Source organism: Pituophis catenifer, unplaced genomic scaffold (assembly GCF_029215685.1).
Source record: "Pituophis catenifer annectens isolate HBS135680 unplaced genomic scaffold, rPitCat1.0.hap2 SCAF_4, whole genome shotgun sequence".
Classification (NCBI taxonomy): domain Eukaryota; kingdom Metazoa; phylum Chordata; class Lepidosauria; order Squamata; family Colubridae; genus Pituophis; species Pituophis catenifer.
The window spans coordinates 50657279-50675551 of NW_027256884.1; the positions used below are offsets into that span (position 1 = coordinate 50657279).

General features: G+C 35.9%; 1 protein-coding gene across 2 annotated transcripts in view; it reads left to right on the forward strand.

The window, feature by feature from the left end:
• Nucleotides 1-18273, forward strand: part of NHS (NHS actin remodeling regulator) — a 541425-nt gene that overhangs the window by 473733 nt on the left and 49419 nt on the right. For both annotated transcript variants that reach the window (XM_070943769.1, XM_070943770.1), the window contains exon 2: nucleotides 3908-4060. In XM_070943769.1, coding sequence (XP_070799870.1) covers nucleotides 3908-4060 — 153 coding nt within the window. The remainder of the gene's footprint in view (nucleotides 1-3907; nucleotides 4061-18273) is intronic.

Sequence of the window (18273 nt, forward strand, 5' to 3'; positions counted from 1 at the left end):
GGGCTGACCAAAACACCCCTCCAATTCCCATTCTCATAGAGGGGGAGCAACATTTTGAAGTTAAGGAAATCTTGGACTCTAGAAAACACCATGGTAAAGTCCAATATCTGATTGCCTGGAAACATTTCCCTTTGTCTCAGGCTGAATGGGTGAATAAACGGGATGTCCGAGCTCCCAAGAAAGTACAGCAATTCTATACCAAATACCCAGATAAACCTTAATTATTGTATATATTCTGTTTCTCTCTCTTTTCTTTCCTCTTATTTAGGAATAACGTCTCTTCTGCAAGAGGGGCCGAATGTCAGCCTCAGCTTTGCCTGCTTCAGCTGCCTTAAGAAACGGGGGAGGGATTAGTTGGGGGCGAAGGGGGGGGAAGATGCAGGAGGTGTTTTTTTTTTCCCATTGTAGGACGTGTCTTCCCAAGAAACGAAAGTGAATCTTCAAAGGGGACGGCTGACCAACTGCCCTACATTCCTGATGAATGACGCTGCCAGACGTGATGCCACCTGACCTTTGGGAGACCTTTGGATTGGCTGATGATCAATGGACACGGGGGGGGGGGAGAAGCTTAGTAGATGCTATTTCGCTCGTTTTGCTCACTTCCAGCTTTACCTAGGTTGCGTTCATTTCGTATTCAGTAAAAGTACTAATCTCTTCAAAATGATTGAGTTTGGGTTTTCCTTTCCTGGATATTGAAGGAAGCATACCTGACACATATATTATTTTTAAAACATACCATGCTGTTTATTTTACATTAACTTATCTGTATTGAATCATGAGAGTGTTAGGGAAATGGAAACAATAACAAGTCAATGGCTGGCACAGTTTTCTAAACCATTTTTAAAAGAGTTTTTAACAACACTGGTATTTATTCAATATGCCAGATTTCTATTCATATAATCAAAATGTAATACTCATCTATTAAATGATGTTGAGATCTTTTAAGTTTTGTAGTTCTCTCATATGTCAATTATGTTTTATAGAATATTGTGTGGTTTTGTTTATTGTATAGTTGTATCTTTTAATCCTGTGAAGTGTCCAGAGTCATTTTCAAGTTGGGCAGTGTAGACATATAAATAAGCAATTGGTGTGTGATAATTTGATTTACACCAACACTTATATAACCAGACAGTTATATCTGTATGGCTTAGGATAGGAACTTAGGATAGAAAATGCTCAATGTCATCCATTCAGGAAAAATTGTCGACCTCAGAGTTTGGTTGATATGATACATCTGTCCTTTGTATGAGGCACAATAAATGTAATTAAAAAAAAAAAAGTCAGGTACTTGATTTAGGCTTTCTGTTATATTTCATGCACAGTTTGCTGATGCAATACATAGATGCTTAGATGTCTATGGAGATTCTTAATCATCCAGAGCATGATTATCCCAAAGGTGCTTTTTGAAAAGCACATTTGGAACATAGATGCTTGGAACAACAAAAGACTTTTGGAAGACCAAAAACCTGATTTCCAAAATAAAAATTGTATTTATCTATTTGTATCTCACCTTTATTATTTTTACAAATAACTCATGGAAGTGAACATACTTAATACAGGCAGTCCTCAACTTATGACCACAATTGAGCCCAAAATTTCTATTGCTAAGCAAGATACTTGTTAAGTGAGTTTTGCCCCATTTTACAACTTTTGTTGCCACAGTTAAGTGAATCACTGTAATTGTTAAGTTCATAGCAAGGTTGTGAAATGAATCTTGCTTCCCCATTAACTTTACTTGTCAGAAGGTCACAAAAAATGATCACATAACCCCAGGAAACTGCAAAATATGAGTCAGTTGTCAAACATCTACATTTTGATCATATGACCACGGAGTTGCTGCTATGGTTGTAAGTATGAAAAATGGTCATGTCACTTTTCTTCAGTGCTGTTGTAACTTTAAATGGTTACTAAATGAACAGTTGTAAATTGAGGACTACCTGTACTCCTCTCCTCCTATTTTTCCCATAATAAAAAGCCTGTGAGGTGGGTTGGGCTGAGAGAGAGTGACTGGCCCGAGGTCACCCAGCTGGCTTTCACAGCTAAGGCAGAATTTGAATTTACGGCCTCCCAGTCTCTAGCCTAGTGCCTTAACCACTAGAGCAAACTGGTGTCCTAGAGCCTCCCTCATCCTCAAGGCACCCCATGCTCTATTTAACAACCCACACCTTTGTTTCACAGTTGCATTAGGGAGAGTAGGGATGGGGATCATTAAGCAAGTCCATCTCATTTAACAGCCATCACCATTGGCAACTTTAATGGGCAGGTTCCATTATGATTATAAGTCGAGGACTACTTGTAGATAATTTGGAACATTTAGACAATCCCAAGAAACTATCTTCAAATCTTCCAGGCACCAAAGAATCATCTCATGCTCCAATATAACTACTCCTCTCTTTATATATTGTTAGAAAACTTTATTGATTATTCTTTAATCTTAACTAGTGTTATTGTCACACCTTTTTCCCAAAATGCCCCTTGTTTCCCTTAACGAAATACTTATTTCTGATTCCATATTTAGGTTCACCTGGGCCTATTTTATTAATTTTTATTACATTAGGGACTGAATAAAATGATATTGTTGGGGATAATTTAATGTTAGGGATCTTAAAAGTCCTGATTGCTTAGCAATAGTCTTTCTTTCTTTTTTTTCAATTTTCTTTTTTATTTTCAAATTACATAACAATAAACATTTTTTAACAGTACTAGTCTACAGCAATAGTCTTTCTACTTGGCTGTGTCATGCATTTCTACAAAAGTCTAATGTGATGTTGGCAATTAGGGCTTCTCTGAAACATATTAATTAGTGTATTAATTTAGTCTATGTTGCTTGGTATTCATGTGTCTTATATATGGTAATATATATATGGTAATATTTTTGGCCACCTACAACATTCACCCATTATAGATTTCTAGACATATGGCCACTATATTATTCTATGCAGAATATGCGTGAGATAGCATGCTTGTATCAGTTTCCGATTGGAAATCTGATTTACAAATTCCAATCATATTTTTTTCACATTTTATTTACGTTTTCTTTGGAGTTTGTCTAAATTCAGTCACAAAATGAATTATCCTAATCTAACCTATGCCTCCCACTAAGTCCATATTTTGCATTAATTTGTTCCAGTTGTGTTATGATGCATGTACATCCCCTTGTCCTGCCAATGTAGCCAGCCCCAAATGGTCAGTTCCACAATTTCTGCAACATCAGCAACATTATGTTTATTGATTAATAAATTCACTCATTGCTAGACCTTGTAAACCTTGGTTTTGTATTCTGACAATGGAATGGCATTCCATTCTTGGAATGGTTCTTATTCATGAAGATGTAACACCATACTATCTCTAAAGAGAATCATGAAAAGAATACAATTATGGAAGAATATGATGAAGAACCATGAATGAATGAGATCACTGGTGAATGGTAGAAATATATTCTAGGAAACTTGTTCAGTTTACAAACTATAAAATATATTTAACTGGTGAAATAATGAATTGAAAATAAAATTGGGTGATTTATCAGATTCATAATATAAAATTATGGCACTGTATACATAAATAATAACCAAAGATAATGTAATATTTGTTATGTTTTGCTTAGTTTCTCCTTCTGTTATATTCATAGTTTACTTAAGCTGAGTTTCTTTAAAATTCAGATTTGCAAAATACACACACACACATATTTGTTTTTATTTTTATGACCCTATAATAACTTTTATGGGAGTGGAGTCGGGGTGACTGAATGGAGCTTAGCATTTACTGGCTGGATGCCCTTCCTGACGCCTAAGCGGAGTTTGCAGCATATATTTTTTCTTTGCGCCCTGATAAAGAAACATCTGTCGCTGCCTAGGATTGGGCCATTACTGGGAATCTCTTTAAGTATCTTCTTCATTTGTTTCTACAGCTGTCTCAAACCTGGATGCAGAAAGCAAACTGAATGTGTATTATCATGCCCCTTGGCATCAGGAGAGAAACATTTTCCTTCCTTCCACCAGACCAGCATGTGTAGAGGAGCTGCATCGCCATGCCAAGCAGAATTTGAGAGCCTTGAGGAAGGGTAATTTTTATTTTTGTATAATTTACAAAAATCCAAATACAGGTAGTCCTTGACTTACAACCATTCATGTAGCAACTGTTTGAAGTTAAAGTGGCATTGAAAAAAAATGACTTAATTCTGGTGATCAAAGTTATGACCATCACAGCATTCCCAGGATCACATGATCAAAATTTGGATGCTTGGCAACCGACACATATTTACAATGGTCACAACAGCTCCGAATCAAAAGATCACCATTCGTGACCTTTCCAGCTGGCTTCCAGCAAGCATAGCCAATGGGGGAAGCCAGATTTGTTTAATGACCATATGACTCACTTAGCAACTGGAGTGATTCACTTAACAACCATTGGCAAAAAAAGTCATAAAATCAGGCATGACTTACTTAACAACTGCCTTGGCTAGCAACAGAAATTCTGGTCCCAATTGTGGCTGTGAGTTGAGGACTACCTGTTTAGGTTCCAGAATAATAAATGAAATAACTGCATTTCCTGTAATGGCATATTAATTCACCTTTACTTTCATCAGCTGTCCTTCATTAGTTAGTCCAACAAAGCCAATGTAGGTATGACTAAATCTTGAACATTTTTATTTTTTTTAATTCTGGGAAGGCTGCAAAATATAGGGGAAGGCCAGTTTAGGTCTTTAATTTTCCTCTCCTCTCATTCTTACATTAAAATCCATTTCCAGTCAGTTTCTCTTTGCTACCAACAATGTATGAATCATTGTTTTTCTGCCTAAAAACATACTTGTACTACAGTACTACAGAGCACTGAGTGCATCACTTCGCAAGAATGTAAATTTGAAAACCAGTTGCTTTTAATTTTTTTTAATTGTTTAAGTCCATAAACTATACATCAATCTTGCAGGAACTTTGATAAACTGGTTAGGAAAAAGAAAACATTGTCATTGATTACAGTCAACAATTCAATCAAATTAGAGAAAAGCCATCCACACAAAATTCATCTGTAGTAAATTAAGTCATATCAGGTCACCTTCACATCAAGCTAGCTCTTGGGGGTTTTATGAACACCATGTAGCTATCTTAGAACAATATAATAGTTTGCCATTGTTTTAGTTCAGTGGTGGTTCGCACTGGTTCGCACCGGTTCGCAAGAACCGGTAGTAAAAATTTTTAATAGTTCTGAGAACCGGTAATAAGATTGGCTGGCTACGCCCCCAAACCGGTTCCCGGTCCGGTCGCCATTCGCTTACCCTGCCCACTCCCAATCTATTGCTGCCTCCTGAGTCCCAGATGATGGCTAGAGGGAAAAAAACTGTTTAAACTCTTGCTGCGGGACTTCAAAGGGCCGCCCTACAGCTGATCAGTGTTAAAAGAAAACAAATGAGTAGACCGGTGCCTGCAAAAATAAATGGGTAGACCCAGTGGTGGGATTCTACTTCGGTAGAACTGGTTGTTAAGTAGTTAAGCCAGTGGTTGCCAAAGCGGGCGGTGGGATGCCTTAGGGGGGCAGTAAGAGGCAAGGGGGCAGCAGAGGGGCACTAGAGGCAAAAGGGGGCGACATGGGGGGCTAAATGGCAAGGAGGGTGGCCCCCAACCTTTGGCCTGTGCCTTGCAGCAGTTACCTCCTTGCAAGCAAACAGCAAGAAAAACCAGCCCCTTTCAGCTTCAGCATAGGTTAATTAGCACGAGTTGATTAGATCGGCCTCCCGACTTTCAGCTGATTTGCTCTCAGCTGTTTTGCGCAGCTACAAAGAGTGCTGGAACAGATTTTTTTTCCCCTAGCTATGCTGAAAAAGCAAAACTGAAAGTAAAGCAGGGTCTTTGCTGCAACATGACAAAATGAGGCAGAGAGAGTTTTCTTTTTCTTTTTCCTCACCAAAAAAGGTAGGTGCAAACAATGGGAAATTTAGACCAAAAGAGGAGAGTTCAAGATTTTAAAACACAAAAGAAAAAAAGCTCTATTTAACTAGGGAATTGTAATAATTGAGATACTATTAATTGTACAGTATATTGTGTTGAAAGCAGAAATGGTTAAGTTGTGGTTTGGAGGAATATATGGGGGAAATTATTTGGTTTATTATTATTGGTAAATATAATTAATTGATTTGTAAGAAATTAGATTGCATGGAAATAATTGGAATATTCATGTTCATATTAATATACAAAAAAGATAGTTATATAACTAATTGATTTATATTAAAATGTTGAATTTGTATTAAACAACTGTAATATTACATAATGAACCAATGTGAGGATGGATATAAAAATAGATGACAATGGGAAGGGGTATAATATAGAATAGAAGGGAAAAATTGAATTTGATTAAGATTAGAGATGAGGATGAAGGGTAATATTGTTTTTTTTTAAAAACAGATGAGGAATAAATATGGCAAAAAGGAAATATAGAAATTGTAAATTTAATTGAAATGACTAAACACTGTTTAAATTTGTGAACCGGCCAAATACTCTGTTCAAAGAAAATATATTGTATGTTTGTATGTGTGTTTCTAATTATTGCTATTTATTCATATTTGTTCTCTTTTATTCTTTAAAGTTTAACAATTCATTCTTTATCTTAATATCTTTATATTTGTTTGGGGTTGGCTTTCTTCCCTTTCATCTTTTTTATTGTACAGCAATCTTTCTCCTCAAACCTATCACCCCTCTCTTTTCTTTCCTTCTTACTTTCTCTTCCCCCCCTTCTTCTCCTCCCTACTTCCTCTTCCTTTCTCCTTCTCCTCCTCTCTTCCTCCCTCTCTTCCCCTCACTCCTACTCTAATTTCCCTTCCCTTCCTTCCTCCCTTCTCTTCCTTCCCTCTCTCTCCTTCCTTCTTCCATCTCTCTTCTCCTTCCTTCATCCCTCTCTACTGCTGTATTCTTTTGTGCATATGGACTACTCAGAGGGCTGAAAAAGTTATTTTTGACTGGTCCTCACACTTTTGACCAGTCCTCAAACTTACGACTGTCCTCACATTTTACGTTTTTGCTCTATCTTGTCACCATGGTGAAGAGAAGCAGTTGTGAAATGAGTGACACGGTTGTTATGAATGCTACAATGGACATAAATGATGACCAGTCATAAGTGCGAAGACCGGTCAAAAGTGCGAGGACCTGTCAGAAATCACTTTTTTCAGCCCTCTGGGTAGTCCTTTTGTGCATATGGACTACTCAGAGGACTGAAAAAGTTATTTTTGACTGGTCCTCGCACTTTTGACCAGTCCTCGAACTTATGACTGTCCTCACATTTTACGTTTTTGCCCTATTTGTCACCATGGTGAAGAGAAGCAGTTGTGAAATGAGTGACACAGTTGTTAAGAATGCTGCACGGACATAAATGTAAGGATGGTCATAAGTGTGAGGATCAGTCAAAAGTGCGAGGACCTGTCAGAAATGACTTTTTTCAGTCCTCTGAATAGTCCCTATACACATAGACATGGCCACCTGGTCACATGACCAGCTAGCCACGCCCACCCAGTCACATGACCTCCAAGCCATGCCCACAAAATAAGCTATGCCCACAGAACCAGTAGTAAAAAATTTTAGAACCCACCCCTGTTTTAGTTCATTGTTTTCTCAGTTTTCCAGTCTTGCCTACATCTTGGTATTTCCTGGCACTCCTTTCTCCCAACATTCATCAGGCCTAAACTCTTGTTTAACATTTTTCAAGGTAAGCTTGCTTAATTATTGTCTCCTGCTAAGGCAATAAATTAAGATAAATCCCCCTCTCCCATTAAGTATACATATACCTGTGGGTTTAGATTTTATTGTTATTGATAGGAATAGTTGATAGGTTCCACTTTTGAATTCTTTAAAAATTATGTCATCCTTAGATATTAATATAAATAACCTGTTGTTTTTCTAACATTTCAGAACACTAACAATAGCATATTGAAAATATGTGTAATTGCTTTAAAATAATATATTAAATAATTTCACAACAAATAGAGGGTGAGACTTATTTTAATAGCATTGCAAATAGCTAAAAGGAGAAATATTATAGTGATAGTAAAATTATAACAGAGCTCTCAGGATATTAGTTGTTCTCTTTTAGATAAATTTTATCTTCTTCTGCCATCTTGTGGTCAGGAAATAGCTCCTTAAATAAAGAATGTAAAACAAAAATATATTAAGATCAAGACTTTAATATAGCGAGAACCTTTGGAGAGTGACATGCAGAAGTGGGGCTCTGCTGAATAATCTAATTAAAAACCAAAAAAACAAAACAAAACCCCAAACATGCACAGAATTGCAACCACAGGGGGGAAAAAGTGAATGGAGCAAAAGGCTGGACTTTGTAAAGAAGAAAAATCTTGGAAATCAATCATTTATTTGGATGCAAAGTTGATTCTGGTGAGTTCTGCTTTGTAGCGTAATCAGACTGCAGTTCCTTTGTTCCTTTGTTCTCCTGATGACATTGAGAGAATACCAGAATTGACAAAGTTTTTTAGCATTGAGAAAATTTTCTTTATATAGACTGAACTGTTTTTCTTCAATATTGACTGCATAGTTCTTTTTACCATTAACAGAGCATGCTTATATAAACATAATTGCAAAGTGAATACAGATCTCATTGCATGAATATTCTTTTCCTCACTCTCTTTCTCTGATAAATGAAGTGTAGATCTGTTTTCTTTTTCTTTATCTCTCTGCATATTTATAAGGATTTGTAAGGATTCCAGTCTTTATATTGAATGATCCTGAGAAAACTGACTGAACATTTTAGAAAGTTGTTTACAACTATTGTAAAGTTTTACAGCAGTGTTGTACTTTTTTATTACCTAGATGGTAAATTACCTAGATTGCCCTGAACTGCTTTTATTGCCAATTATCATTCTACCTTCTTGTGTGGATTACAAATAGACAGAGACTGCAATATTTTTTTTACAATATTTTTAAAGTTCTAATACTTTTAAGTATTTTGTAGAATTTTGTGGGCTATCTTGTATTATCTTTTTATATCATATATATATATATATATATATATATATATATATATATATATATATGTAGGTCTTTGGTTATTCGGGTCTTCTCCCACGTAAAATTGGAAGTGTCTCGGCGACGTTTCGACGAAGTCTCATTCGTCATCTTCAGGCTGGTGTTCTCGGCTTCGTGCTTCCTGGAACACCAGCCTGAAGATGACGAATGAGACTTCGTCGAAACGTCGCCGAGACACTTCCAATTTTACGTGGGAGAAGACCCGAATAACCAAAGACCTACATACAAACACCCGCGAAAACCTGAGAAAACATATATATATATATATATATATATATATATATATATATATATATATATATATATATATATATATATATATATATATTTGCATAATATTTTTTATACTAACAACAAGCTGACATTTTTTTTACTCTCAGCTGAAATACTATATTTTTCATTTTAAGATGAGATTTTGTTTTACTTTGTAAATTTATTCCTGTCACTTTTAATACGTGTGGATTGCAAACGATATCAAGTGGACAACATCAAAATTAGCTATAGAAGATATTAAAAAGAGAATTTGAACTCCTTGAACAAGGAGATGGGAAATAGCCCAGCTGAGAGGTAGCCCAACTGAGAAGTAGTCCAGCTGAGAGGTGGCCCAGCTGAGAGTCAGCACAATACATTCAACCATTAAGGTGGGGATGAGGAGGAAGGGTGTTTAAGATAGCGGTGTTTCGGCAAGACAGTGGATATCTGGTGAGAACCGAGAATTGAAGGAAAAGAGAAAGCTAAAGAGAAGAGAGACTTGGCATATTACAGCAACAGGAAAGGAAAGGAGAAGAAGAAGCGAGGACAGACATTGGAGCGACTTGACAGTAAAAGAAGCTTAGGTGGACGAGTGCACGAGCTGGAAAGAGAAAGGAAAGAACTCTCCGCTTTAATTGAATTTTTGAACAAAAGAACCAAAGGAAATTGAGATGGAATAAAAGTGAAGGAGGGGAAAAATTGACTTAAGAGACTATAGAAAAGGTATAATACTATATATATAACTGAGGCACAAGAGACTTGGGAGAAGTAAAGAGCTGGAACCTCTTTACTTGTAAGAAGACATAAAGATCTACACTCCTCTAAAATTAGCTGTTTGAATTTTGCACTTAATGTATATTTACAATTCTTTAGTGATTAATTGATTAACAAATTAATTAAGTAGATTTAAATATTTAAGATTTAAATATACTTATATTTGTTATTAATTATTTCATTAATTTCAAACTTTATTAAGTAACATCATCGATAGAAATTGTATTTCATAGAAAGTTAAAGTATATTTATAGATACTCTGAATACCATACTTTGTATAAATTGATAATTATAATTATAAATTAAAATTAATTTGAGATATATATTTAATTGACTCTCAATATTTACCCCAACTCTAACTTCTAACCTTGATCCAAATTTCTATACGTATATAGGCTTGTTTATTGATTTAAGATAGTTTGATTAATTAACATAGAATATTGGTATAACTATATATATCTGTATATTTACATTTATATATTTTTGGATAGTTAATTGTTATATATGCTGAACAATTTGCTAGGTTGGATCAAGAACCAGAGATAGTTATTCTTAGCTACTTATAGTGAAGGTGATTAACTAATATTTAATAATTAACAAAATAAGGATTTAAAAAGGGGGAGAGGAAAATAATAATAATAAACAAATAGATAGTAATTGGTGGATGATAGTGTGGAAAAACATCTATAAAATACTGGGAGAGCAAAGTAGAATATTGAACGAGATAACTAGTCTTACAACAGCAACCTTAAAAGCAGGGGGAAAAAACGGCATCAAACCCAACAATAATGATGGCTTCCCCTTCAAACCAATGGTCAACAGAGGGGTTATCAAAGACGGAAAAGGCTAACATGGTCCCAAGTATGCAAACAATGCAAACCACCCTGACATTAATTCAGGAAACAATGGTAAAGATGAAAGAAACTATGTCCAATAACCATGGAGAAATGAAATTTGATATTCAAAAACTAGATAATAAAATGAACTCAATCCAGGAAGCAATTCAGAACAAAAAATAAAAATAGTAGAGGCCAAAGTTGAACAAACCGAAAAAAATTTGGATCTGGTAGATCAGAAAACGATGGCATTAAATAAAGACCTTGAAGACTCAGTAATCCAGTTAGAAATGGACTGGGCATCATTCTATCTGAGATTTCAAAATGTGATAGAGGAAAAAGATGAAGATCTAGGACAGATAATAGCAGAAATCATAGCAGAATCTTTACAGAGGGACAAACAAGAAATTATGAATGAAATGGATGAAATATATCGAATCCAAAGGAACTATGCTAGATGCCATAAACTACCCAGAGAGGTCCATATTAGATTTGTCCAAAAGAGGATCTGGGATATATTTTATAACATTACCTGAGAAGAACCTATGATTTATAAGGAGAAGGAAATTATCACACTGAAACAAGTTCCCAGAAGGGTTCGAGAACAATGTAAGGACTATCATTTCCTGGCTCTACAATTGAATAAACAAAACATTATGTTTAGGTGGATATTCCCGGAAGGGATGCTTGTCTCATGGCAAGGTAAGAAGATAAAAATCAATAGCTTACTGATGGCATAAGATTTTTTTGACCAATTGATGTGAAACAAAGAGGAGCAGAGTAGTAAGGAGGAGGTGGAGACCATAAGCCAAGAAGAAGAACTGACACAACATCAGGAAACTAAAGGAGGAGTCTGGGAAAAGAGAAACAAGGAAGAAAAAAAAAAAGCCAAGAAATAAGAGATAGTAAAACAAGAATCCAAAGAGTTACAAGGGCTAATAGATACTAACACCCGGTAGATAGACAAAAGAATGGAAGATTTGAAACTCATATCAATAAATGTTAATGGACTAAATGCAGTGGCAAAAAGAAGACAAATATTCACAATGTTAATTAAACAAAAAGCAGACATAGTATGCCTCCAGGAGGTACACATTCGAAAGCAGAATGAAAAATACTTGGAATACAATAAACTAGGGAAACTTAGCATTGGCAGAGAAGAAGAAGAAAGAGGTGGTGATATATATTAAGGAAGGAATAAAGGCTACCCAAATTTATATGGATCCAAAAGGAAGAACTTTAATGATGGAAATAAAGAGAGGGCATACACTAATTGTGTTGGTAGTTACTTATGTGCCTAATAAAAACCAGGGGGAATACTATAAGAAATTACATGAAAAGATAATTATGACAGGCTATAGGAATATATGCATTGTGGGTGACTATAATGGGATAGTGGATACCAAAAAAGACTATGCCAGTGCCAAAAAAAAAAAACCAAAACTTTTTTTTAATATGATAGATGAACTAAACTTGATAGATATGTGGAGAACTCTACATCCAAAAGAAAATAAATATACCTTTTACTCCAATCCCCATGCATCTTGGTCCAGAATTGATGTGATGTGGATGACTAAGGAACTAGGTTTAGAAATAGAAAAAAATGAGATTTCCCCAAACACGTGGGCAGATCACAATCCCCTTGATATAATATGGAGAGGTCAAAAAAAAATATTAGAAGATGGATGCTAAACCCCCAAATCTTAAAGGAAAAGGAACATATTAAAAAGATAAAGAAGGAATTGATGTTATTTTTTTAAAGAAAATAAAAAACACCACACTTCTTTAATAAATTTATGGGATACCATGAAAGCTTATATAAGGGGAATAACAATAACTTACAATGCAAAGAAAAATAAGGAAAAATGGAAGCAGTATAACATTCTATTGGAAGAAATTGGAAATTTGGAGAAGCGACTCCAAACAAAACCAGGAGATGAGTTAGTTAAAGAAACTTTGACCCTTGCAAGACATAAAGTAAGTATATTAGAGCAAGAGGAGATCGCAAGAAAGTTAAAATATTTTAAACAATTTTATTTTGAACACGTTAACAAAATTGGAAGATGGCTGGCTTATGGGTGAGAAGAATCTTATGGAAGATGGGTGAGATACCACCAGTACGCTGATGACACCCAGCTGTACATCTCCACCCCAGGCCACCCCAACGATGCCCTTGAAGTGATGTCCCAGTGCCTGGAGGCTGTGCGGATCTGGATGGGGAGGAACAGGCTCAAGCTCAACCCTTCCAAGACTGAGTGGCTGTGGCTCCCAGCATCCCGATATAGTCAGTTGACTCCGTCACTGACTATTGGGGGCGAGTCTTTGGCCCCCACTGAAAGGGCTCGCAATCTGGGAGTCCTCCTGGATAGGCAGCTGTCTTTGGAGGAACATCTGATGGCTGTTACCAGGGGGACCTTTTATCAGGTTCGCCTGATTCGCCAGTTGCGGCCCTTTCTTGATCGGGATTCCTTGTGCACAGTCACTCACGCCCTCGTCACCTCTCGCCTTGACTACTGCAACGCTCTCTACATGGGGCTCCCCTTGAAGAGCACCCGGAGGCTCCAGCTGGTCCAGAATGCAGCAGCGCGGGTAGTGATGGGAGCAACATGGCGCTCCCATGTAACACCGCTCCTGCGCGAGCTGCACTGGCTCCCGGTGGTCTTCCGGGTGCGCTTCAAGGTGTTGGTTATCACCTTTAAAGCACTCCATGGCATAGGGCCTAGCTATCTCCAAGACCGCCTGCTGCTACCGACGACCTCCCATCGACCCGTGCGCTCCCACAGAGAGGGCCTCCTCAGGGTGCCATCAGCCAAACAATGCAAGCCGGGTTGGCTTAAGAAGAAATTTTTAAATTCTTTTAATTAGTCTGTAATTCTTAACTTTCGGGCCAAAATTTATATATATTTTTAAATGTTTTAATATTTGTATTCTATGTTTTTTATCTTGGCTGTACACCGCCCTGAGTCCTCAGGGAGAAGGGCGGTATATAAATTGGAAATTAAATTAAAATTAAATTAAATTATAAATTGAAAAAAGAGAAAGAAGGACAGATTGTCCAGCAATTAGAGGATGAGATGGGGAATACACAAAACAACAAAGAAGAAAAAAAGAAAACAGTACAAGATTACTATGCGAATCTTTACAAACAAGAGAAAATACCAAAGGATAAAATTGATAATTATTTACTGGAAGAAGGGATCATACCACTAGAGGAGGAAAAACGGGAATTTGACGTCGGACAATCTAGCAGTAGAAAACCATAGAGAACAGTGTCAGAATAACTGATTTGCAAGACTTGGAAGTCTGTGGAGGCTGAGTATTAAAGAACTCTAAAGAACGTTATTTATTTGATATTTGAAAAAGGGGGGGGAGAAAAGAGGAAGAACCCCGTCTTCACAATAATTTTGACACTGGTTGCAAACTGATATATATACACATACATATATATTCTTCTCCTGTTCCCTGTCAAAAACCCTCTTGTGTAACATATAGATATATTCTACTAATTGGTAAACTAACAAAGTAATTAATAAGAACTCTTTACTCATAATTCTGTATAAAATAGTATTTACATTTTTATTATACCTATAACTTAACTGTATATTTATCCACGTTTATAGTATTTATCAGGTAGCATAGTATTTATTCATATTTATCTATTTATATTTAAGCTACTCATATATATTGCTTTTATCAGATAGTACAGTATTGATATTTATAAGTAGGCACTGATTTTTCTAAACTTATTATTCTTAATTGTTCTTTAGGTGATTATCTTGCTAATTAATTAATTATTTATCAATTCTAATTGTAGGTAATTATTTATACAAGTTTGATAATATTAATTGAACTGTGTTTTTTTAATAATTCATTAATAAGTGCTATAGCTAATTAATTATCCAATCGATCTAAGATAGGCTTTAGTAAGTTTTTAAAACATTAGACAAGAGTCAAGAGACAATTGTTTTATGGTGTTATTGGTTAAGTGAAGAAGTCATTGAGGCCAGTTAAAGAAGGTCAAGGATAGGAACCTAAGGAAGAGACTTTAAATAAACAAACCTCTCTTACTTAACAAGCAAGTAAGTTAATTAGGATTCCAAGAAGTAACTAATAGTGGAAAATAGTGGCAAGTGCCACTGAATGATTATTTGGAGAAATATTGAGAAAATAATAAAAGAACAAAAGTCAATCTTGAAAGAAATGGCAAGTATGACTTCAACAATCCTGAAAACCGGTAAAAAAGTACCATCCAATCCTACCTTAGCAATGTCGTCCCCAGCTACTCAGAAGTCATTAGAAGGCTTGCAGAAAATAGATAAACCTCCAACAACCCCAACATTACAAACTGTACAGTCCTCTCTGTCACTAATTCAAGAAATTATGTTAGCAATGCAAGAGAAACTGCTAAATAACCACTCAGAATTAAAGTTGGACATTCATGTGCTGGACTCAAAGATGAATGAGATCCAAGCTTCAATCGCTAATAATGAGAAAAGAATTCAAAAAGCAGAACAAAGGATTGAACAAAATGAAAAGAAATTGGATATGGTAGATCAAACTTTTTCGACGCAGAATAAGGAAATCGAAGATTCATTGATAAAACTTGAAATGGATAAGGCCTCATTCTACCTCCGTTTTCAAAATATCTGTGAAGAAAAAGAAGATCTGGGTGATAAGATGGCTGAGTTGATTGCGGATGCTCTCCAGCAAGACAAACAGGAAATCATTAGAGAGCTTGATGAGGTCTATAGAGTCCAAACAAATTATGCGAGAAGGAACAAGCTCCCTAGGGAGGTCCATGTAAGATTTGCCAGAAAAAAAATGAGGGACATCTTATACAACATAGCGCGAGAGGAACAAATCACTTTCAGAGGGAAAGAGGTGATTATTTTAAAACAAGTACCAAGAAGAGTGAGGGAAGGGAGGAAGAATTATAGATTTCTGACGAGTCAATTGAATAGAAGAAACATAATTTTTAGATAGTTCCTGCCTGAGGGGATGTTAATCTCATGGCAGGGAAGGAAAATTAAAATTGACAGCTTAAGTGCAGCACAGGACTTCCTAGACCAGCTAAGGGGGGCGGGGAAGAGGAGCAAAATAGCAAGGAGGAAATCGAAACGGCAAACACAGAAGAAGAAACTTCCCAAGAACAAAGTACAAAAGAAGATATAGAAGAGGAGAAGAAAAGAGAAGAAGAAGAAGAAGAAGAAGAAGAAGAAGAAGAAGAAGAAGAAGAAGAAAAAGAAAAAAAACCTAGATCGGTAAGAGCAGTAACTTTAAAAGCAAACAAGAACTAGGAATTAGACACAAACATTAGGAATGAATGATATAAAAATCCTATCTCTAAATGTCAATGGCTTAAATGATTATAAAAAGAGGAAGTTAATACTGTCAAAATTGGTAAAACAAAATCCGGATATAATATGCATACAGGAGGTCCACATAAAAAAAGAAGAGGCCAATTTTCTGGAATATAATAAATTCGGCAAAGTATTTGTGTCCTTAGCTGAGAAAAGAAAAAGGGGGGTTGCTATGTATGTCAGAAGAGGAATAGAGGCAGAACTAAAATATAAAGATGCTAAAGGGAGAATCCTAATGATAGAGGTAACGAGTGGTAATTCTAAAATGATGTTGGTGGGGGTGTATGCTCCGAATAAAAAACAGGGACAATTCTATCATAAATTACATGAGCAGTTAGGAAAATGGGCGCATAATGAAATATGTATGTTAGGCGACTTTAACGGTATTGTAGACCCAGACAGAGATTATAAAAGTAGAAAAATTAAAAAAAACAAAAGGACACCTTTACCAAAAAGTTTTTTTGATTTGGTGAATGAATTAAACCTAATTGATATGTGGCGAACATTGCATCCTTCTGACAGACAATACACTTTTTACTCGAACCCGCAGAATTCCTGGTCTAGAATAGATATGGTATGGGCCACCAGGAAACTAGGATTGGAAATTAAGAAGGTTGATATGAGCACAAACGCCTGGGCAGATCACAAGCTCCTCGAAATAAACTGGCATTATTTGAATAAGAGAAAACAACAGAGATGGAGATTACAGACGAACTTACTGAATGAAAAAGAGTTTATATTTAAACTGAATGAAGAAGTAAAGCGCTTTTTTATAGAAAATGGTAATCAAGGTACGGCCAGAGAAATTGTTTGGGATACTATGAAGGCTTATGTGAGAGGAGTAGCTATATCGTATATGGCATTTAAAAATAAAGAAAAAAGGAAGGCTAGGGAGGCCCATACCAAAAGGTTAGAAGAAGCGGAAAATAAACTACTGCAAAACCCAGGAGACGAGGTGGCTAAACAAAAGTGGATGATGGCGAGACATAGGCTGAATATTTTGGATCAGGAGGCGATAGAACAAAAAAATAAAAAGAACAAAGCATTACTACTTTAAGAACGCTAATAAGTCCGGAAGGTGGCTTGCATATAAATTAAAAAAAGAAAATGAAAAAAGTCAAATTCTTGCATTAGAAGATTCTAAGGGTAACCTTCTGACGAAGGAAGAGGATAAATTAGAAAGAACAAGAGAATTTTATGAAGCTCTTTACAAAGAGGAAGAGATTGAGCCAGATAAGGTGGAACAATATCTGATGGAAGCTAGTCTACCTCATATAACAGAAGAAGAGAGGGAAATGTTGAATAACAAAATTACAATAAAGGAACTCAAAATTGCTCTTACTAAAATTAAAAAGAATAAAACCCCAGATCCAGATGGACTCCCAGGGGAAATTTATATAAAATTTGATGAAGCATCGCAATTAGAATTATTAGAAATCTTTAATGAAGTTTTGGTGGGTACAAGAATCCCGGACACATGGAGGGAAGCGTATCTCACACTCATATTGAAAGAAGGTGCCGATCCGAAACAAATTGCAAATTATAAACCCATCTCCTTACTAAATTCAGATTATAAATTGTTTATGAGTATAATAGCGGAGAGGGTGAAAAAAAATCTTAAACCTTTGGATCCACAAAGACCAGAATAGATTCCTTCCAGGGAGACAAATGAGGGATAATCTGAGAACGGTATTAAATGTTATAGAGTATTATGAGCAACATCCCAAAAAGCAGTTGACGCTAGTGTTTGTGGACGCCCAAAAGGCGTTTGATAACCTGAATTGGAGCTTTATGGTCAATCAAATTAATTTAATGGGATTTGGGGCAAATTTTAGGAAAATGATTGAGAATATTTATCACAAACAGAGGGCGAGCATACTAATAAATGGGGACAAGACTCGAACATTTCAGATTCAAAAGGGAGTAAGGCAGGGGTGTCCCCTATCCCCTCTACTTTTCATCTTGGCATTAGAAGTGCTACTTAGGAAGATTAGATCTAATAAAGAAATCAAAGGACTAAAGATTAGGAAA